The 23,613-nt window shown below is 43.7% G+C and overlaps 1 protein-coding gene across 15 annotated transcripts in view; it reads left to right on the forward strand.

Annotated features, from left to right (window-relative positions):
- The window catches only part of fam13c (family with sequence similarity 13 member C), a 217,778-nt gene that overhangs the window by 157,846 nt on the left and 36,319 nt on the right, over nt 1-23,613 (forward strand). For 14 of the 15 annotated variants that reach the window (XR_010977043.1, XM_068052466.1, XM_068052465.1 and 11 more), the window contains 2 exons: nt 13,707-13,854; nt 14,165-14,230. Coding sequence is in view for 14 of the 15 variants with exons in the window: in XM_068052466.1 (XP_067908567.1) it covers nt 13,707-13,854; nt 14,165-14,230 (214 nt within the window). In the remaining variant the exon portion in view is untranslated. Of the gene's footprint in view, nt 1-13,670; nt 13,855-14,164; nt 14,231-23,613 lie in introns of those variants that run through there. The other variant, XM_068052473.1, reaches the window with a different exon arrangement.

A 23,613-nucleotide genomic window follows, 5' to 3' on the forward strand; every position in this document is an offset into this window, starting at 1 on the left:
AGTGCAGCCTGTTTCTGGACTCCTGCAGCTTGTGAGAAGTCTTCACGTTTTTCAGAATTGGAAATGTTCTTTAATGTAAAAAAAATAAATTAGCAGCCTGTTTTTGCAATCACCATTTGCCTGCATTTTGCTACTCAAACGTTTACCTAAAAGGGCCTTTGGCATTGAAAGCATTATTGCCTGCTCAATGAATTACTACAGCTGGAGACTCTTTGTGGCAGTTTATTAAATGTGTCAAATCAAATCTTTCCTAATAAAACCAGGAGTGAAATCAGGAAGCAATTTTTCACACAAAGGGTCATAGAAATCTAGACCTCTTTTTCCCTAAAAGGCCATGGACAATTGGATTTTCAAGACTTGGGATCAAGGGATGTGGAGCAAAGGCAGGAAAATAGATCTGAGCAGCATCAGCCATGATCTTATTGAATGGCAGACCAGGCTCAAGGGGCTGAATGGCCTCCTCCCATTCCTATGTTCATTTAAAAAAAAAAACAATCAAATCAGTCAGCCTTTGCTCCCAGTAAATACAATCCTTTTTAAAATAAGTGAGATATAAACTTGGACAGAAATATTATGTGTTACTTGTTAAAGTAAATCCACAATTGTATTTCTAAAATCACCATTTTTAACACTTTGCTAAGTAACCACAGTTTATGGGATTCAAAGGTTTCAAAGTCAGCTTTCTGCTGGATTGCTATATGTCTAAGGCTTCTGTGGACTGTCCCTCAAATGATGCAAGTTGCTTAATATCACCTCATAGTCTCATCTGGTTTATAAAAGGGCAGCACTTTGTGGTGATGAAATTCAGTCAATGTTTTGATGATTTTGAAGCTTTAATAAGGGTAGCTGTAGATGGCATCATTTTTCTAAACCATGTTACATTAAATATCTGTTTTTCCATTACGTGGCTCAGTCAAACCACAATATGTTATAAACATTATCTAAAGAAGGCCTTTTAACTGAAGGGATATCTGAAATGCTTAAACTCAGCATTTAATGGCAGTGAGATCCATTTGTTTACAATTTTATAAATCATGATTTCTTTTTAAAGAATTAAAAGTATAGGTTTACTGTAGTGTGCTGAATGCATGTGGGATACCCTGGTTGTTTGGAGTCCTGATTCTAAAGTAACATTCCTGGCAATGTTGAGGAATAATCGTGTCAAAATTGTAAACTGTACATTTGTGCTTAGAGAGGCAGAATTCAAATAGCACTCAAATCAGCTACTGTCAGACTTGTAAAGCAAACTCATTCTTTGAAGTCCACTGGATAAAAGTAGAAGACAGAGAAGGAAAGCCTTGCACCATTCCTTTAGATTAGAAAATTGCACATGTCACTCCACTACTTAAACAACATGAGAGAGGTCAACTAGGAAATTATAGATCAGTTAGCCTAACATCTGTTCTTGCGAAATTACTGGAGTCTATAATTAAGGATAGGGTGACTGAACACCTTGTACGTTTTCAGATAATCAGAGAGAGCCAGCGTGGATTTGTAAAGGGTGGGTCATGCCTGATGAATCTGATTGAATTTTTTTAAGAGGTGACGAAAGAATGTAAACAGGGCTGTCTATGGACCTTATTTATATGGACTTCTAGAAGGTTTTTGATAAAGTCCTACATAATAGACTTAGCTAAAGTTGAAGCCCACGGAATTTAAGACAAATTTTTGGCCAGGTTAGGAAATTGGCTGAGAGGCAGTAGATGGAGTGTAGGGATAGTGTGCAGGTACTGTAACTAGTGATGGTCCTGCAAGGATTTGAGTTAGGGCCTCATATTTACCGTATTTATGAGTGACTTAAATGTTGGGATAGAAAGCCACATATCCAAATTTGCTGATGACACGAAGGTAATGGGCATTGGAAGCAGTGCAGAAGAAAGCAAAAAATTACAAAGGGATATTAATAGATCAAGTGAATGGGCAAAACTGTGGCAAATGGATTTCGATGTAGGCAACTGTGAGGTCATCCATTTTGGACCTATAAAATGATGAAAAGCTAGAAATAGTGGAGGTCTATAGGGACTTGGGGGTCCAAGTACATAGATCATTAAATGTCATGAACAGGTAGACAATAATCCAAAAGGCTAATGGAATGCTGCCCTTTATTTCAAGGAAGACTAGAATACAAGGGGGTAGAAGTCATGCTTCAGCTATACAAAGCCCTGGTTAAACCACACCCAGAGTACTCTGTTCAGTTTTGGGCACCACACCTTTGAAAAGATATATTGGCCTCGGAGTGAGTGCAGCATCGATTGACCAGATTGATAACCTGGACTGCAAGGGTTAAATTATGAGGGGAGATTACACAAATTAGGAATAAAAACAAGAAATGCTGGAAATACTCAGCAGGTCTGGCAGCATCTGAGGAGCAAGAAGTAGAGTTAATGTTTTAGGTCAGTGACCTTTCATCTGAACTGGCAAAGGTTAGAAATGTAGTAGGTTTCAAGCAAATACAGTGGGGGTGGGGCAAAAGATAACAAAAGGGAAGGTGTTGATAGGACAGAGGGTCACAGAGAATAACTGACAAGAAGGTTATGGAGCAAAGGCAAAGGGTGTGTTAATGGTGTGGTGAAAGACAAAGTGTTAGTGCAGAGAGGGTGTTAAATGACAGAATAATGAATAGCCCTGGCCAAAAGCACAACCATGAAAAAAAAAGTGGGCAGGCACATGGTAAAAAATGAATGATGAAACAAACCAAAATTTAAAAAAAATAAAAAATAAAACTAAATATAAAAAAGGGCGGACAGTCATGCTCTGAAATTATTAAACTCATGTTCAGTCCGGTAGGCGATAGTATGCCTAATCGGTAAAAGAGATGCTGTTCCACGAGCTTGCGTTGATGTTCACTGGAACACTGCAGCCAGCCCAGACAGAGATATGGACATGAGAGCAGTGGGGGGAGTGTTGAAATGGAAAGTGACAGGAAGGTCGGGGTCATGTTTTCGGACTGAGCGAAGGTGTTCCACAAAGCGGTCACCCAATCTGTTTTTGTTCTCTCCAATGTAGAGGAGACTGCATTGTGAGTAGCGAATACAGTACACTAAGTTGAAAGAAGTACAAGTAAATCGCTGCTTCACCTGAAAGGAGTGTTTGGGGCCTTGGATAGTGAGGAGAGAGGAGGTAAAAGGGCAGGTATTACACCTCCTGCGATTGTATAGGAAGGTACCGTGGGAAAGGGGCAAGGTGTTGAGGTAATGGAAGTGTGGACCAGGGTGTCGCAGAGGAAACAATCCCTTCGGAATGCTGACAGGGGAGGAGAAGATGCGTTTGGTAGTGGCATCACGTTGGACATGGCGGAAATGGCAGAGGATGATCCTTTGGATGTGGATGCTGGTGGGGTGGAAAGTGAGGACAAGGGGAACCGCAGTTCTGGGAGGGAGGGGAAGGAGTGAGGGTAGAGGTGCGGGAAATGGGCTGGACATGGTTGAGAGCCCTGTCAACCACAGTGGGGGGGAATCCTGTGCTGAGGAAAAAGGGAGACATATCAGAAGCGCTTTCGTGGAAGCTTGCATCATCAGATCAGATGCATCGGAGACGGAGAAACTGGGAGAATGGAATGGAGTCCTTACAGGAGGAAGGGTGTGAAGAAGTGTAGTCGAGGTAGCTGTGGGATTCAGTGGGCTTATAATGGATATTAGTAGACAGCCTATCCTCAGAGATGGAGACAGAGAAGTCAGGGAAGGGAAGTGTCAGAGATGGACCATGTAAAGGTGAGAAAAGGGTGGAAATTGGAAGCCAAGTTGATAAGGTTTTCCAGTTTGGGCAGGAGCAGGAAACAGCACCGATACAAACATCAATGTACTGGAAAAAGAGTTGGGGGAGGGGGCCTAAGCAGGACTGGAACAAGAAATGTTCGACATATCCCACAAAAAGGCAGGCATAACTAGGACCCATGCGGGTACCCACAGCAAAACCTTTTACTTGAAGGAAGTGAGTGGAGTTGAAGGAGAAGTTGTTCAAGGTGAGAACAAGTTCAGCCACGGGGAGGAGGATGGTGGTGGATGGGGACTGGTTGGACCTCTGTTCAAGGAAGAAGCGGAGAGCCCTCAAACAGTCCTGTTGGCGGATGGAGGTGTAGAGAGATTGGACGTCCATAGTGAAGAGGAGGCAGTTAGATCAAGGAAACTGGAAATTGTCAAAATGACGTATGGAGTCAGATGAGTCTCGGATGTAGGTGGGAAGAGACTGGACCAGGGGAGAAAAGATAGAGTCAAGATAGGAATAAATAAATTCAATAGGGCAGGAACTGGCTGAAACAATGGGTCTGCCGGGACAGTCCTGTTTGTGGATTTTAGGAAGGAGGTAGAAGCGGGCTGTCCGGGGTTGTGGGACTATGAGGTTGGAAGCTGTAGAGGAAAGATCTCCGGAGGGGATGAGGTCAGTGACAGTCCTGTGGACAGTCGCTTGATGTTCGGTGGTGGAGTCATCCTCCTTCAGGTTCGATGCTCAGAACTGAACACAGTACTCTGGGATAGAAAAGTGGAGTGTAAAACAGGCTGCTGATTTGCTATTGCTTATTTTGTGCTTCTGTCCAGGACTGATTGCACCCACATTTACCCTGTTGAGACACGATAATTTTCATGATTTCTTAATACAGATGGGAGGACTTTTCTATTTTCTGTGCAATCTGCTTTGAAAATATATTAACCAAAGTAGTGCAGAGGCTTCCAAAAGTGGTGTGGCATTGTGCTTTTATTTCTACATGAGTTCACAATTCACGGGCCGTGAAACCCCAAGAGCATTTCAGGTAAATGTGGGACAGGAACCAGAATTGCTCTGGATCACCCCTTTCCCAGTTCAGTCTAATTGGGTGGCAATACTATGGGTTGAATTTTACAGACCCCCCGACGTCAGGGGTCGTGGCAGGAGGAGGGTGGAAAATGGCTCCGGGAGAGGGCCACCATGCACCCCGACACTGGGAGGGCATGGCCCGATATTACTGGCAGTGGCAAGGCCTCGCGGCGGCCCTCACACTGCTCGGTGACTGGATCGCCAGTTAAATATTTCAATAAATTAAAATCAATGAATTAGTTACACTTGCATTCCTGCCGTCTGTCCTGGTGCGATCTTCATGCTGCTGGCTGGCACCCCTGTGCCTTTGGATCCCTGTCCAGGGAAATGAGGTGGAATGCTGGTGCGGAGGTGGGGGGAGGTAAGTTTCTCAGTGCGGGGGTGGGGGGAATGGGATCAAAGAAACATCATTGGTGTAGGGGATGTGGGAAGGGTTTTAGGGTTAAAGGTTATGCATTTAGCTGGGGGACGGGGGGATGGCGGTGGGAGGTCAGGTGGTCAAGCTAAGTGTTTTGGGGCGGAGAGGGTAAAGGCCGGCTCGGGTCTGCAAATGAAACCTGACCCGAGCCCGACAGAACCACATCCGACCTGGCCCATGTCCTTTGATTTTTTTTCCCACGTCCAACCCGACCTGACCACCGGAATATAATCAACTTTATTGAAGAGGCTGTGCTCTACCTTGGATGGAATCGCTCACTGCAGACTAGTGCGGAGTGTTTCCCGCCTTGACGTCCTGGCTGTCACTGTGTCCAACCCGACCCGAGCCCGAATACCGGACCCGCAAGAGCGACCTGACCCAATCAGAATCCAACACATGTCGTCGGGTTCGGGTTGGGTAGCCATGCTCTAGGAGGGCAAGTAATTAATTTTATGGTTATTGGGGGGGGGGGGGGTGCTGTGGGAGAGGGGCAAAATAAATGTATTTAATTTTTTTTATTAAGTGTTTCTTTAAATATTTAAATTAAACGGTAGGGCTTGAAGCCCTTTAAAAATGGCACCAGCGCCTGCGCACAGGCAGCTGACGCCATTGCCGGGGACGGACAGCCCACCCCCTCCACATCATCGCTTAGGATCGCAGCGGCTCCACGACGTGCGGCCTGCATGGGCAGGCTGCCATTGTTTTCGCCAGCGGCGGGAATATAAATTTCAGCCCTATGTCTTCAGAAGCAGACCATTCAAACCTATTAGGATGAAAAGAAATTTACAGGATGTATGACATATTGGGCTGGATTTTGTGTTAGTAATGAGGATGAAACTGTCGGCCCTCGCCATCATTACTCCTCTGAAACTGACAGCAGCTTCTGGAGTCTGCACATGTGCAGGTAAACGTGGAAATCCAGAAGTTGCTGTCAGTGATTCTACGCTTCTCCAGACGGTGTGCTGTTGAAGTTGCCCCCAGTCAGAAAAAAATATTTTTAGCAGTTAACAAATGTGCAAGTTCCAAAAGACTTTCAGTACTCAAAAAGGTTAATCTGCAATTAGAAATCACCAAACTGACAAGAACTTGTCCTTTTTACATGGTTACCCTTGAAAAGTTGCACCTTATATTATAATGTGGAACTGAGTTTTTAATGTCATATTAAGTTCATAATTATTGCTGAACAGTCTCACTGGCCCTGAAAAACTAATTTTATATTTGTGAAATATCAAATTTCTCCATTATCAAAAAATTTACATTTTTATTTTTGTTTTACGAAGTATGATATTTCAGCTTCTACCTTAATCCCATTTGGATGTCCCAATCTGTCAATGAGAATAACTCAATATGATTGGCTGGATGCATGGAGATTCAAGCTAATGTTTGGAAAGCGGAAGTCCATGCTACAGAGATTGTTAGATTTGCTTTTGAGTGGTTTGTTTTTAGTCAGTGGGATATTTAAAGCAGTCAGCTTGGCTCACTTTACTGATTTATTTCAGCGAATTGATTGTTTTTGTTGCCTTATGGCCATGTGGATGTATGGTCGCATACTGGTTAGGTTACTGGAATAGTGATTCAGAGATCTGGACTAACAATCCAAGGATTTGAGATTAAATCCCACCATGACATGTTAATGGCATATCAGTTGGAGATTAATTGTCTTCAGGTGGTGGGAATTAATTGGGGATTCACCTATGCTCATATATATCGGAGCAGATTGAAAGCGTCATTGTTGGTTGGAGGTGCCTGATATGTAGCATGCATCCCTGTAAATAAAATCTAGCAAGTGTGTGAAAACTAGGCTCCAGTTCTATCCTTCACCACCTGGCAATCTGAGTTGTAACATGGCAGCCATGGAATTTAAATTCAGCTAAATAAATCTGGAACTAAAAAAAGCTAGTAACAATAATGGCAATCATGAAACTACCCGATTGTTGTAAACACCCATTCGGTTCATGAATGCCCTTAAGGGAAGGAAATCTGCCATCCTTACCAGGTCTGATCAATATCAGACTCCAGACCCGCAGCAATGTGGTTGACTCTCAATTGCCTTCTGAAATGGTCTAGCAAGCCACTCGGTTGTATCTCAAGGACGATTAGGGATGGGCAACAAATGCTGGTCTTTCCAATGACACCCAAATCCCATGAATAAAAATGGTGGCACTACTGTTACAATGAGGTTAGGAGGGGGTCAAAGGGCTTCCTTCCCCTCTTGTCCCTCTGCTTGTTCGACCGCAACAGATTTATATCTTTTTTTAAAGTGGATGAACTTGCCAATTCAGTGAGTGTTTAACTATTTATGTATGATAATCATAAAAACAGACAATCGAACAGGTTTTCTTCAGTTTAACAAAGAAAGAGGTTAGCTTTATTGTACTTAAACCGATCTAAGTAAAATAATAAACTATGCTCCCACAGTCACAGAAACAAACACACACTGGGGTGGCAGTGGCGTAGTGGTATTGTCACTGGACTAAACCCAGAGACCCAGGGTATTGCTCTGGGGACATGTGTTCGAATCCCACCACGGCGCAAGGTGGAATTTGAATTCAATTAATAAATCTGAAATCAAAAAGCTGGTTTAATGATGGCCCTGCAAAGTCCTCCTTACTAACAGCTGGGGGCTTGAGGCAAAGTTGGGAGAGCTATCCCACAGACAAGTCAAGCAACAGCCTGACGTAGTCATACTCACGGAAGCATACCTGACAGACAATGTCCCAGACACCGTCATCACCATTCCCGGATATGTCCTGTCCCACCAGCAGGACAGACCCAGCAGAGATGGCCGCACAGTGGTATACAGTCGGGTGGGAGTTGCCCTGGGGGTCCTCAACATCGACCCCTAACTCCATGAAGTCTCATGGCACCAGGTCAAACATGGGCAAGGAAACCTCCTGCTAATTAACACCTAGTACCTCTCCCCTCAGGTGATGAACCAGTACTCCTCCATGTTGAACACCACTTGGAGGAAGCACTGAGGGTACTAAGGGCACAGAATGTACTCTGGGTGGGGAACTTCAAAGCCCATCATCAAGAGTGGCTCGATAGCACCACTACTGACCGAGCTGGCTGAGATCTAAAGGACATAGCCGCTAGACTGGGTCTGCGGCAGATGTTGAGGGAACCAACAAGAGGGAAAAATATACTTGACCTCGTCCTCACCAATTTGCCTGCCGCAGATGCATCAGTCCATGACAGTATCGATAGGAGTGAACACCGCACAGTCCTTGTGGAGTCAAAGTCCCGTCTTCACATTGAGGATACCCTCCATCGTGTTGTGTGGCACTATCACCGTGCTAAATGGGATAGATTTTGAACAGATCTAGAAACTCAAAACTGGGTATCCATGAGGCGCTGTGGGCCATCAGCAGCAGCAGAATTGTACTCAACCACAATCTGTAATCTCATGGCCCGGCATATCCCCCACTCTACCATTACCATCAAGCTGGGGGACCAATCCTAGTTCAATGAAGAGTGCAGGTGGGCATGCCAGGACCAGCACCAGGTATACCTCAAAATGACGCGTCAACCTGGTGAAGCTACAACCCAGGACAATTTGCATGCCAAACAACGTAAGCAGCATGCAATAGACAGAGCTAAGCGATCCCATAAACAACGGGTCATATCTAATCTCTGCAATCCTGCCACATCCAGTCGTTAATGGTGGTGAACAATTAAACTAATTGGAGGAGGTGGCTCCACAAATATCCCCATCCTCAATGATGGGGGAGCCCAGCACAACAGTGCAAAAGATAAGGCTGAAGCATTTGCAACAATCTTCAGCCAGAAGTGCCGAGTTGATGATCCATCTCGGCCTCCTCCTGAAGGCCCCAGCATCGCAGATGTCAGTCTTCAGCCAATTTGATTCACTCCGCGTGATATCAAGAAACGACTGAAGGCACTGGATACTGCAAAGGCTATGGGCCCTGACAACAATACTGTGCTCCAGTACTTGCCGCACCCGTAGCCAAGCTGTTCCAGTACAGCTACAACACTGGCATCTACCCAGAAATGTGGAAAATTGCCCAGGTATGTCCTGCACACAAAATGTAGGACAGGTCCAACCAGGCCCCATCAGTCTACTCTCCATCATCAGTAAAGTGATGAAAGGTGTCGTTGACAGTGCTATCAAGTGGCACTTGCTTAGCAATAACCTGCTCAGTGACGCTCAGTTTGGATTCCACCAGGGTCACTCAGCTCCTGACCTCATTACAGCCTTGGTTCAAACATGGACAATAAAGCTGAACTCAAGAGGTGAGGTGAGAGTGACTGCCTAGACATCAAGGCAGCATTTGACCAAGTATGGCATCGAGAAGCCCTAGCAAAACTGGAGTCATTAGAAATCGGGGGAAAACTCTCCGCTGGTTGGAGTCGTACCTAGCGCAAAGGAAGATGGTTGTGGTTGTTGGAGGTCAATCATCTCAGCTCCAGGACATCACTGCAGGAGTTCCTCAGGGTAGTGTCCTAGGCCCAACCACCTTCAGCTGCTTCATCAATGACCTCCCTTCAATCATAAGGTCAGAAGTGGGGATATTCACTGCTGATTGAACAATGTTCAGCACCATTCGCAACTCCTCAGATACTGAAGCAGTCCCTGTAGAAATGCAGAAAGACCTGGACAATATCCAGACTCGGGCTGATAAGTAGCAAGTAACATTCCCGCCACAGAAATGCCAGGCAATGACCATCTCCAACAAGAGAGAATCTAACCATCTCCCCTTGACATTCAATGGCATTATGATCGCTGAATCCCCCACTATCAACATCCTGGAGGGTTACCATTGACCAGAAACTGAACTGGAGTAGCCATATAAATACCATGGCAACAAGAGCAGGTCAGAGGCTAGGAATCCTGTGGTGTGTAACTCACTTCCTGACTCCCCAAAGCCTGTCCACTATCTACAAGGCAAAACTCAGCAGTGTGATGGAATACTCTCCACTTGCCTGAATGGGTGCAGCTCCAACAACACTCAAGAAGCTCGACACCATCCAAGACAAAGCAGCCTGCTTGATTGGCACCCCATCCACAAACATTCACTCCCTCCACTACCGACGCACAGTGGCAGCAGTGAGTACCATCTGCAAGATGCACTGCAGCAACACACCAAGGCTCCTTAGATAGCACCTTCCAAAGCCGTGACCTCTACTAACTAGAAGGACAAGGGCAGCAGATGCGTGGGAACACCATCATCTGCAAATTCTTCTCCAAGCCACGCACCATCTTGACTTGGAACTATATCGCCGTTCCTTCACTGTCGCTGGATCACAATCCTGGAACTCCCTTCTTAACAGCTCAGTGGGTGTACCTACTCCACATGGTCTGCAGCAGTTCAAGAAGACAGCTCACCACCATCTTTTGAAGGGCAATTGGGGATGAGCAATAAATGCTGATTTAGCCAGCGACACCCACATCCCATAAATGAATTTTTAAAAAACACTCGAGGTTTACATACACACGCAAATAGGTTACAGAATGGGGAAGGATAGATTAGTCGGATTACAGTCCAGAGCAATAAAAAAGGTGTATAGTCTGTGGAGTTTGGTGACTCGGCTGGCATCTGGATGAACTCGATGGTCCTGAGGCTTCTGGCTTGCAGATGTGGCCAGCTGATTTGTCATTTCTTTTAAGACAGTGATGCAGATGATTACCTCCACGGGGTCTCTGTCTGCAGCAGTGATAAGCCTAGCTGGTTGCAGCAGCAGGTAGGGTTCGAAGCTTGAAGGTGAACAGTACAGCACAGGAACAGGCCATTCGGCCCTCCAAGCCTGCGCCGATCTTGATGCCTGCCTAAACTAACACCTTCTGCACTTCCGGGGCCCATATCCCTCTATTCCCTGGAGAGAGTGTGAGAGAGAGAAGAGTGACCCCACATGGGTCTTCTCTTGTCGGTGTCTAGTTGCTTGTCTCAGTTGCTGGAGAGAAAACAGCAGCTTAAATACTCAGATGGTGGGCCTGTCATATGACTGTCATCCAGTGATTCAACGTGATGGCTCGGTGTATATTCCCTCTTGCATCTTAATTAGTTCATGTCTAGGAATTCCCTTCTCTCAACCAGGGTCCATCGTTCAAGTGATTAGGTTTGACTAGTTCATCTCCACCAGTTTAATATCCCAAGTGATTTTCTTAATGTCTTGTTAATGGGAGCAGGCTAGGTAGTTCACTCAAAATTACCTGGATCATTATTCTGGAACGGACTGGCAGACAACTCGCTTCCACCTTGATGCATTGGAATCTATGGTATCGTGATGAAAAATGCAGTGACCATCCTAACTGCTGCAGTCACCTTTTATCTGTTCCTTTTTTTTTCCTTTTTTAACGATTTAATTCAGGTTTCCAGCCGGTGCATTAAAAAAACCATCATTCAGCATAGTATGTTTCCATGACACTACCCAGGTGTGACAGAAGAATTTTAATTATATAGATGTCTTTCAAAAATTAGGTTGTACACAGTAACTTAATACTATGTAGCACAAAAAAATTCAATTTCAGTGAGTGAGCTGCGTTTCACATTTTAATTTATGCACATAACTTCATGGAAAATTGCTAATTCATTTTGATATATTACAGATGCAAATCAGCATATTAATGAATAATTTGCTGTAACTACTGTGATATTTAGGAATTGGAATTTGGGGAATTAAATGTATTAATATCAAACCTATGTTGTCATCTCATTTTAAAAGACGTGCTCACTGACCTTCCCAAAAGACATTTTAATTACCTGTGATCAGTGAAGGGTGTCGATGTTTGAGCTTGATGTTTTATTCATTATTAGATCTGTGATGATTTTCCTTTTAAATATAAATAGACTCATTGGAGTAGATCTTGGCTGTCATTACCAGGTGGAAACCTCATGGTTGTGGAGCGACCAACCATTTTACATCCCACCCCATTCTCCTTTTCATTCAACAATGGAAAAGAAAATTCAGTGGGTTTGCATAACCTCTGGATAACCCACAACTTCCGGTTTCCTCCCACAGTGACAGTTAAAATTTACCCCACTTAGTAGACAATAAACTAATTCAAACAACTCAACATTTAATGCAAAATGGAAAAGAAAACCTCTAAAATTGCAAACTTAACAGTCTCTATTTCTGTAACCCCCCTCCAGTCCTACAACCCTCTGAAAGCTCTGTGTTCTTCTGAATCTGCCCTCTTTCGTATCCTTTATTTCTATTGTTCCATCATTGACAGCGTGCCTTCAGCTATCTATGCCCTGAATTCTTGCCTCCTCTCTCACCTTCTCTAAGATGCTCCTCAAAGATGATCTTTTTGACCAAGTATTTGGTCATCTGCCTTAAATTCTCCTTCTTTGGCTCAGTGTCAATTTTTACCTGATTCGTGCTCCTGTGACGCACCCTGGGTTTTATTAAGTAATGATACTGCACGTTGTTGAAAATTTTGTAAATGCATTAAAAATGAATGACTGACAGAATTCATTTGAATTTGTCTTTCTCATTCTTGAATCTAATGTGCATTCTATACTCATGCACTTGCAATTTCATTTGCACATTTTTAATGTGTGTGATGGTCAGACGACAAACATTTGAACAAGCTTTAAATTGAGCATCACTTCAGACTGGAATTGACTGGATTCCTGTATGTCAGTTCCAGCCTGAATACGTGCAGTGGTACACATTGGCAAGCATATAACTGTGCAGATTCTCCACCCCTCCAGGAAAAATCATGAGCACAAGCAAGTTGCTGGGAACAGCTAATTCATTGCAGCCAGGTTGTCACTAGCCTGCTTCCAAGCTGGGCTTTTTTAAGAAAGGATATTATTACATTATTCCGTACCTTTTGTACAATGAATTTGAAAAGGCAAGTTGTATGTTGGACTCTAGGGAGAAAAGCTGTAAGGCTTCATCTAAATAAATCATTGTGTTTGAGTGGATAAAATATTCTGCTGACACTAGTTTGCAGCTGATGGCTGATGCTGGTTAAACCCAAGCTGGTGGAATCCAAAAATCAATATTTCTATCTACAAAAAAACATTTACTGCAAATGTACTCTACGTGAAGTAAAGTGTTGCCTGATTCATTCTTTGCAGGGACATCACTGTATCCGGGAGTCTAGGCTTTTATGAATGGATTGCACTGGGAGGGGCAAATTGTCACCAGAGATGATGTCAGTGGACTCGATGTAACTATTGCACGGAGGCAGAGCACTAAAGACAATATAATCTCTCTGGCTTGTCAGATTGGCTGACTAACAAATCACGGGCTGCTGACGGAATGAGTGTTCTCACTGGGCTTGGGTTATGATTAAGCTATAATCTGAGATGTGCTTTAGCTGCAGAACCCAGAGCAGCATGTTAGTATGTTAGTCATCCTGAATAGATGGCTTTAAGTTCGACGCATCACTGTTGGCCTTCACACAAGTGCTCCAGGATCGTGCTGCAGACACTCCTCACTAAAGGCACAGTGAGGCAGCTGTGGGGAGTACTGGCGACTTGTGCGAGCATTTCATGGCATAATGTTTTGCTTTTGTCTGCAGAACTCCTTGATGAAGCTACAAACCTTTGACGTTGACCTGTGCTCGACATTTTTACCAAGCCCGGAGGAAAGTCCTGCAACACAACGTAGCAAGGAGCAAACACCTCAAATAGGTCAGAACGGGCTTGCTGATGAAGGAAGCAGCGGTGGTAAGATGTTTAATATATTTGTAGCTAGACAGTCAAAGATTTAACACCTTATTTTGATGCAGAAAATGTCTTGTACTTACTGTGCAACACAAACCTTAGAATTCATTGTAACTTGAATCTCTGACAAGCTGTTGTGTTATAAAACATTGTTATCAATCACCTTTTATTCTTTTTATTTAGTGCAATTTTAATCATGAAAAATTGATTTTTTTCATTAAAAGTCAATTTTTAATTTCATTGTCATTATAATCAATGTTTGTTCTTGCATTCTAGTTTTGTTTTATTTTATACATTGTTTTTGTTTTGTCAGAGCACAGCACCATCATTGCCCCTATTATTGATTTCAAATTAATGCATCAGCAGAGAGATAGTGATGGTAAGTACATTCTGTTGTTTCATGCTTTCATTTGAAACCAACTCCTCTGAAACGTGCCCTTTAAGCCAGTCACATTACTGCCCTCGACAGCTTGTCCCAGTTGCTGAGTGCTGCATGTGAGGAAATGCCTTATTTTTGTTGTTTATTCCTACTAACACCTAAACCCACCACCAGCTATGGAGAGTGTTTGATCAGCAATACTTTTATCATAAGGAGGAGTGAGTGTGATAAAGTCACAGTTGTTTATTTCTTTTATGTACAAATCCGATTGTCACCTTTGATCAATATTGGCTTATTTCCTGATCGAAGGAGTGACATTGCTCCTTTGATTGAAAAAGCCGGTTTATACTTTTGTTAAGATGTGCATGTTCCAGCCAGGCATGTCAATTGTCTTTGCCGACTACACCATAGGGTAGCCCCATTATATTAATGGCATTTGACCTGCAGTTTTATATAGAAATACGGTTGAAGCATTGAGTTTGTCAGGAAGTCTCTATGTCAAGGAATTAACAGGAATGTCAGTTTTAAAACCCAAGAGGTTAAATGTAGGGCCTTGGAGATGCCCAGTTCTTTCAAAAGGTTTGTTTGTGCAAAGGTAGAGATGTAGGCTGCAATTAATGGTGAATGAAGGTTGGACAAGGAAAGCACCAAAATAACTTTGACCACTGTAAATTCACCATAAATTGTTATTACTTAACAGTGACTTATTAACTCATTGAGAAGCTAGTCTGAAGGGCAATAGACCCATTCAAAACCTGGACATCTGAAGGGTAATTACCTCCTTACAGACTTTCGCCTTGTATGTTTATGGATTGTTCACTTAGTATATGCTGATTACTGTGCCATCGTGTACTATTTATATGGAAATAAAAGTATTAGTTTCTTATGTCTGTAGACCTTTGGTCTGAAAGGTAATAATCACCATTTCAAAGAGCATTTTGTACTGCACTGTGAGTTCATATTAAACATAGTAAACAGTTTATTGAAATTGGAACAATTGGCTTTTCAGTTATGTACCTCTGAGCCCCTGGATGGTTTGTGATGAAGACGGAGTACAAAAAAAACCCACAAATCCATAACACTTGGTGGAGGAGCAGTGGAAGATATTACTCATCACCCAGTCAGACTGTTAAAAGGTTAAATTAGACCAACTTAAGCAAAAAAAAAGGGTATTACAATGGGTATGATACCAGAAAATTATCTGGAATTGCCATGAGGCAAGAGAACATTCTAATGTGAATTGTGTGGAGTCGAGTGTCAGGTGGATGTGAGTTGGCCAACTGTGAGTGGAATTGTTGCCAGCACGTGGTGGCTGAGACACAGCAGAAAGCTGATATAAAGGAATCCAAAATCTCTGGTGTAGGGATGGGGGATGCAGTGGGGATCCTCTGTACAGCACAAGGAAGAGCTGTGAATGGCATTAATTGGGCATCTGTCTGTTATGTACCACTGCAGAGTTTGAATCTGTTGATTGCAAAAAGGATATACAATATATATATATAATCTATTGTATTGAAATTCTGTGGGATATTAAATTTAAAATATATATTTTTTAAACGGAGATATTTTCAGCTTGCATCATGCATGGTTTAACCAGCCTTTCTTACACTTCACATCACCTACTGGGAAGGCAAGGGCGGGGGAGTTTGGGGGAAGGGAGGGGTGGGAGGGAAGGCAAGCATGGGGGGATAAGGCAAGGGTTGGGAGAAGGTAGGTGCAGGCACTGGGCTTGGACCAGGAGGAGCCCCAGTGAAAGCTTTAAGAAATAAAACACAGGGACTTAACTGGTTTTGGAGCAGTCTGCAGCAGTCTCTTTTTAAGAACCACTGGTTAGGTCAGTCGCATAACGGCATCAGGATCCACTGTACATCACAAGATGCTAATTAGCATATTAGAATGAGGCTCCCACCTAAAACAGGGTTGTCCATGTGGAGACTCCGGGAAAAAAAGTCATGCAAGAGAATGGAGTGGGAAAGGTGTGGTTAGTGTATCCGTGTGATTTTCAGGACAATACTGCGTCTATCCCAACAGGCAGAGGGAGGGAATGTGAACTCCAAGATGTCTCCATATTTTAAAATCAGTGGTTGTCAAAGTTACCTGAAATGTCACTGGACAGCAAAATGTTCACTCAAGTCCATTTGAAGTTGCCATTAGATGGTGGAGAAAACGGACAAATGTCGCAGTGACTTTTTTTTGCATTTAACTGTATGTGTCTGTGGGGGTAGTGAGAGGTCCTTTGGGTTAAGGCACTGCACTGTCACAGCCTGGGTTTGAAAAAAGTACAGGTTGCTGAGATGATGGGCTTCTTTTGTTGCCTAGCACCATGGAATTCAATATGAAATGAGTTTGGACTGTTATGACCCATTGCCTGGTGCATACCTTGCCAAAATGCAGAATTTAACACAAATTTACACTAAACTGGCAGACTCACTCACTGGAGGAAATGGCTGTTGTGCAGCTGGTGTATTTTCTAAGGTTATAGGCTTTTGGAGTGGGATTTCCTCTTTCCCCACCTGTCTGATGGACATTCCGCATTGCATGAGATGAGCCTATCTAGATTTCCAGATTCAGGTCATTTTAGTAGGCCTGATGTTCTAACGGCACAGCCTCAGACTACACCCAGAATGTAAAGTTATTGATAATGGCTGGCAATGGGACCTTCTAGGTGCTATTCAAAAAACACTTTCCGGACATTTTAAGATCATGATCTAAGCAGGGCTGGGAGCTAGGCCTAAACCCCAGTACATCTAGGTCAGAGAAATGTAAATCGGACAGGATGTGCTGTTACATCACTTAATTTAAATTGGACTTTGATGCTTCCAGAAGCTCAGCACGTGCACACTAAATTACCGTCTTCCCCCATCCCCACCCCCAACTCTGGAAAAGCAGCCGAATTGTGGATCTGTGGCTGTTTTCGCTCTGTCTTATGCCCAGGAACTTGGCATTTCCTGAGGGAGAAAAATCTCCACTGTTATTGAAGCCATGTAGAAGGAATATCTACTCAGAAACTGGTTTGTTATTTATGAATTGGGAGTGCTCGAGAGTAGAGAGAAAAAATGAAAAGCTTTCTGTTCCTCTGCACTGATGTTCCTTGCTTGCTGAGCACAAAGTATTTTTTACACTGATATAGCAGCTGGTTCACAATGCAAATGGAATGTTTGCTCATGTTATCTGTAGACACCCTATATATTAAAGACACCATATGCTGCAATAGAGATTTCTGTGTCGAATGCTAGCAAACCATTGAGATGAGAAAAGAATGAATGACATACTTAAAATCATCAAATCATACAGCACAGAATTAGGCCATTCAGCCCATCATGCCTATGCTGGCTCTTTGATTAATTAATCCAATTAATTCTGCTCCCCTGCTCTTTCCCCATAGTGCCACAAAGTTTCCTTTTTCAAGTTTATATCAGATTTCCTTTTAAAAAATTACTAGTAAATTTGCTTCCACTACCCTTTTAGGCAGTGCATTTCAGATCATCATAACTTGCTTCTTAAAAAGTTTAATTCTCATTCCCTATTGGCTCTTTGGCAAATTATTTTAAATCTGTGTCCTCTGGTTGCTGGCCCTTCTGCCAGTGGAAACGGTTTCTCCTTATTTACTCGATCAAAACACACAATTTTGAACACCTCAATTAAATCTCCCCTTAACCTTCTCTGCTCACAATTCCAGCTTCTCTGGTCTCTCCACATAATTGAACTCCCTCATCTCTGGTACCATCTGTTGTGTTATTAAGTTCTCAACACACAAACGCACCAAGCATTTGGAGAATGATTGGTAAGTTGAATGAAGGGTTCTTTATCACAGAATAACAAAATTACAGGAGAGCTTGTCAATACACGTGCTACCTGCTGACTAACTGCTCCAACTACTGTATCACATGTTCGCTTGCATCATTTCCTGTGATGACGTATAGTAAATTATTTACATATTTGGCAGTATACTAACTAGCATTCAAACAGTTAAAGCAATATCACAACACCATCCTAGTGAATCTCCTCTGCACCCTCTCCAAGGTCTTAGCATTCTTGGATACTTATTCGAACCCTCAGACTTGTGACACTTGCTAGAAATTTTGGGCAGAATATCAACACTGAGAGGTGCTGCTTCCACTCTAGTTGCATTAATAAATAAGGTGGTGGCTTGGCAGTCAAGAGAAGCTAAACCATGCACAAGGTGATTTACTGTTGACTTTTTAAAGCAATTTTTAAATTATTTTATTAAAATTAAAATTATTATTTTTTATCATAAATTTGCCCCATTCCGTAACATATTTTTGATTCATGTTGAAAATTTTGGGATGAATAGCCACATTGAATCGTGAGAATTCCCTATGGTTAGCCCACCCTGATGGAATGAATAATCTGGGCAGCTAAACACATCACTTTTCACTAGTTTATCTGTCAAAGTCAGAAGTTGGGTTGACTCTATTATGTGATAGTGCCCCGAAGTGGATTTCTTGTGTTCACCAATTGAACAATATCAACACTTGGAAATACAAAATTTTTTTTACTTTTGCCATTCAGTATGAGAATTCAACACTCCCAGGTAAATAAAATCCCAGAGACTGAGCAAAACTCCTCTGCGACATCCAGAAATTGATGGTAATTATATGGAATTGCCAAGAAACACCTTTTTACCATTTTAGACCATCTGAACAGAAGTTTGTTATGTAACACAAAATTACTTTTTGGGGAGTGGGCATATAAACACTAGACAGGAAATTATATGGACCCTTTCGAGGGGGTGAAGTGGCATGGAGCGAGATTTCTGCCTGCTGTTTTGACCAGGCAGTGATCCCCATCCCAAACCCCAGGGATGGAGGATGCTTCAATATTCGGGGACAGGCGAGACTCAGGTATTCAGATGGCAGCACTGGCGGGACTCTGGTGTTCTGAAAGGGGCGGTGCAGTGGCTAGCACCGCAGCCTCACAGCTCCAGCAACCTGAGTTCGATTCTGGGTACTGTCTGTGCAGAGTTTGCAAGTTCTCCCTGTGACTGCATGGGTTTCCTCCGGGTGTTCTGGCTTCCTCCCACATGCCAAAGACTTGTGGGTTGATGGGTAAATTGGCGATTGTAAAAATTTCCCCGAGTGTAGGTAGGTGGTAGGAGAATTGAGGGAAGGTGGGGGATGTGAGGGGGAAAATGGGATTAATGTAGGGTTAGTATAAATGGGTGGTTGATGGTCGGCGTGGACTCGTTGGGCCGAAGGGCCTGTTTCGGTGCTGTATCTCTCTATGACTGACCTGAGGCTCTTATCAGTGAGAAGCAAACTGCAGGTTATTCCTCCCTCTGGTATCAGTTATCTTTGCATTTTTTATTGTTAGGACTTTCAGAATGAGACCAAAACCTGGCCTCATCAGGCGTGGGATCAGCTGACCCATTAGGGGAAAACTGGGGTGAGGGGGGTAGAATTCTTCATCAGAACTGCAGCAGGGTTTGAACCCGCAACCTTCTGATTCTGAGGCAAGAGTGCTACCCACAGAGTCAAGGCTGACACCTAAATAAGTGGGTGAAAACAGTGACATAAAAATAAACTGGAGAAGTGCTACAGCTGATTGTTGTCATTAATATTTTTTTAAATTAGTGCATCAGAGGAGCAGCTGTAAATATCTTGGAACATATCAGGAAAGGGTATAAGGACAGTCCTAGTGATTAAAGGCCAGTTAGTTTAACGGCAATGGTAGGTAAAGTTTTAGGGAATAATCAGGGAAAATATCAACACACAGTTCGAGAGGTTCGAGTTAATTAAAGAAAGCCAGCATGGATTTGTAAAAGGCAGACCCTGCTTGACTAATCTAATTGAATTTTTTGATGAAATAACAGAGAAGGTTGGTGAAGGAAATGCAGTGGATGTTATATATATGGATTTTAAGAAAGAATTTGATAAGATACCATTTAAAAGGCTGGTTAACAAAATTGAGGCTCATGGAATAGAAGGCTCTGTCCAATTGGATAAAAAATTGGCTTAAGGAGAGAAAACAGCAAGTTGTGGTAAATGGTTGTTTTTCAGACTGGAGGATGGTAGACAGTGGTGTTCCTACTGGGACCACTGCTTTTTTTGCTCAATGTAAATGACTTGGATCTTGGAACACAGAGTCAAATCTCAAAATTTGCTGACGCCACCAAACCTGGAGATGCAGGAAAGTGAGAATTGTTACGACCGCTCAAGACAAAGCCCCCAATCAAAAATATATGATTGGAGCTGCACCCATCCAGGCAAGTGCAGAGTATTCCATCATACCCCAACTTGTGCCATGTGGATGGTGGATAGGCTTTGGGGAGTCAGGAGGTGAGTTACTCGCCGCAGGATTCCCAGCCTCTGACCTGCTCTTGTAGCCATGGTATTTATATGGCTACACCAGTTCAGTTTCTGGTCAATGGTTACCCCCAGAATGTTGATAGTGGGGGATTCAGCGATCATAATGCCATTTAATGTCAAGGGGAGATGGTTAGATTCTCTCTTGCTCCATTTCCTTAATTTCACTTGGCTCCTCTGTAATTGTAGGAAAAACTGATACTTCTGATCCGGCCAAATCATTTCCTCGGAGTAGATCATTTCCCTCTACTGGGAAACTGTAACTCCTACAATTACTATCCCAGATATTAAGTCACTCTCTAGCTGTACATTATATAAAGGTACAGGTAGATACTCCACGCCAATTCCATTATCTAAAACTTTAGCGTTCCTAATGCTCTCTGTTGGAAACCTTATATCTTTCCCCAGCAAGAGTGTTTGGGTTCCTCCTCTAACCCTGAGTATAATGATAAGTTTTCCTGCCTCACTTACAGGAAAAGGAGTTACTTTCCCCTTTGACAAAAATTCATTATAACTTTTAGTTATTTTATTCTTAACCTCGACACTCGTTTTAATTTTAGTATCTGGTTTTACAACTGTTGTTAAAGACATAACCTGGTCTGCTATACTCTGAGTCTTTTCCTCTGCACTAGCTCTGCATACCCCAACAAGTCCTATGAATTTACCTCGCAATTTCCAACATTCTGAATGAAGATGACCCATTTTGTGGCAATGATCTTCTTCTCTTCTTTCTTCTTCTTCTTCTTTGGCCTCCTTGTCTCAAAAGACAATGGGTAAGCGCCTGGAGGTGGTCAATGGTTGGTGAAGCAGCGCCTGGAGTGGCAATAAAGGCCAATTCTAGAGTGACAGACTCTTACACAGGTGCTGCAGATAAAATTGGTTGTCGGGGCTGTTACACAGTGGCTCTCTCCTTGCGCTTCTGTCTTTTATCCTGCCAACTGCTAAGTCTCTTCGACTCGCCACACTTTAGCCCCACCTTTATGGCTGCCCACCAGCTCTGGCGATCGCTGGCAACTGACTCCCACGACTTGTGATCAATGTCACAGGACTTCATGTCGCGTTTGCAGACATCTTTAAAGCGGAGACATGGACTGCCGGTGGGTCTGATACCAGTGACGAGCTCACTGTACAATGTGTCTTTGGGGATCCTGCCATCTTCCATGCAGCTCATATTGCCAAGCCATCTCAAGCACCGCTGGCACAGTAGCGTGTATATGCTGGGGATGTTGGCTGCCTCGAGGCCTTCTGTGTTGGAGCTACGTTCCTGCCGCCTGATGCCAAGGATTCTCCGGAGGCAGCGAAGATGGAATGAGTTGAGACGTCGCTCTTGGCTGACATACGTTGTCCAGGCCTCGCTGCCGTAGAGCAAGGGGAGGATACAGGCTTGATGCACTTGGACTTTTGTGTTCCGTGTCAGTGTGCCATTTTCCCACACTCTCTTGGCCAGTCTGGACATAGCAATGGAAGCCTTTCCCATGCGCTTGTTGATTTCTGCATCGAGAGACAGGTTACTGATGATAGTTGAGCCTAGGTAGGTGAACTCTTGAACCACTTCCAGAGCGTGGTTGCCGATATTGATGGATGGAGCATTTCTGACATGCTGTCCCATGATGTTCGTTCTCTTGAGGCTGATGGTTAGGCCAAATTCATTGCAGGCAGCTGCAATCCTGTCGATGAGTCTCTGCAGACACTCTTCAGTGTGAGATGTTAATGCAGCATTGTCAGCAAAGAGGAGTTCGCTGATGAGGACTTTCCGTACTTTGGTCTTTGCTGTTAGACGGGCAAGGTTGAACAACCTGCCACCTGATCTTGTGTGGAGCAAAATTCCTTCTTCTGAAGACTTGAACATATGTGAGAGCAGCAGGGAGAAGAAAATCCCAAACACTGTAGGTGCGAGAACACAGCCCTGTTTCACGCCACTCAGGATAGGAAAGAGGTCTGATGAGGCGCCGCTATGTTGAATTGTGCCTTTCATATTGTCATGGAATGAGGTGATGATACTTAATAGCTTTGGTGGACATCCGATCTTTGCTAGTAGTCTGAAAAGACCACGTCTGCTGACGAGGTCAAAGACTTTGGTGAGATCAATGAAAGCAACGTAGAGGGGCATCTGTTGTTCACGGCGTTTCTCCTGTAGCTGGTGAAGGGAGAACAGCATGTCAATGGTGGATCTCTCTGCTCGAAAGCCACACTGTGCCTCGGGGTAGACACGCTCAGCCAGCTTCTGGAGCCTGTTTAAAGCGACTCAAGCGAAGACTTTCCCCACTATGGTGAGCAGGGAGATTCCACGGTAGTTGTTGCAGTCACTGCGGTCACCCTTGTTCTTATAGAGGGTGATGATATTGGCATGTCCTGTGGTACTGCTCCCTCGTCCCAGCACAGGCAAAACAGTTCGTAGAGTGCTGAAAGTATAGCAGGCTTGGCACTCTTGATTATTTCAGGGGTAATGCCATCCTTCCCAGGGGCTTTTCCGCTGGTTAGAGAATCAATGGCATCACTGAGTTCCGATTTTGCTGGCTGTACGTCCAGCTCATCCATGACTGGCAGAGACTGGGCTGCACTGAGGGCGGTCTCAGTGGCAACAATTTCCCTGGAGTACAGTTCTAGGTAGTGCTCCACCCAGCGGTCCATTTGCTTACGTTGGTCAGTGATTGTGTCCCCTGATTTAGATTTGAGGGGGGCGATCTTCTTGATGGTTGGCCCAAAAGCTCTCTTAATGCCATCATACATTCCTGTGGTGTTTCCGGTATCGGAGGCCAGCTGAATATGACTGCATAGGTGTTGCCAGTAGTCATTTGCGCAGCGCCTGGCTGTTCTTTGTGCAGCGCTTCAATGATAACACTTCAGCTTTCAAACCTCACTTCTACCCTCAGCACCTTCCTTTCTGACCTGAGGAGGTGATCCTGGGGCATTCCCAACTGTTCCTTCTAGTCTCCAGCTACTTGTCTTTCTTTCACTCTCCCACTTTCCATCCTTCTCTGGTTTATGGGGTTGACGGACAAAAGGTTTTGGCTTATTCACAAGCTCAAAATCATCAGCAATTTCCACTGCTTGCCT

This window comes from Heterodontus francisci, chromosome 20, assembly GCF_036365525.1.
Source record: "Heterodontus francisci isolate sHetFra1 chromosome 20, sHetFra1.hap1, whole genome shotgun sequence".
In the NCBI taxonomy this organism is placed as follows: Eukaryota; Metazoa; Chordata; class Chondrichthyes; order Heterodontiformes; family Heterodontidae; genus Heterodontus; species Heterodontus francisci.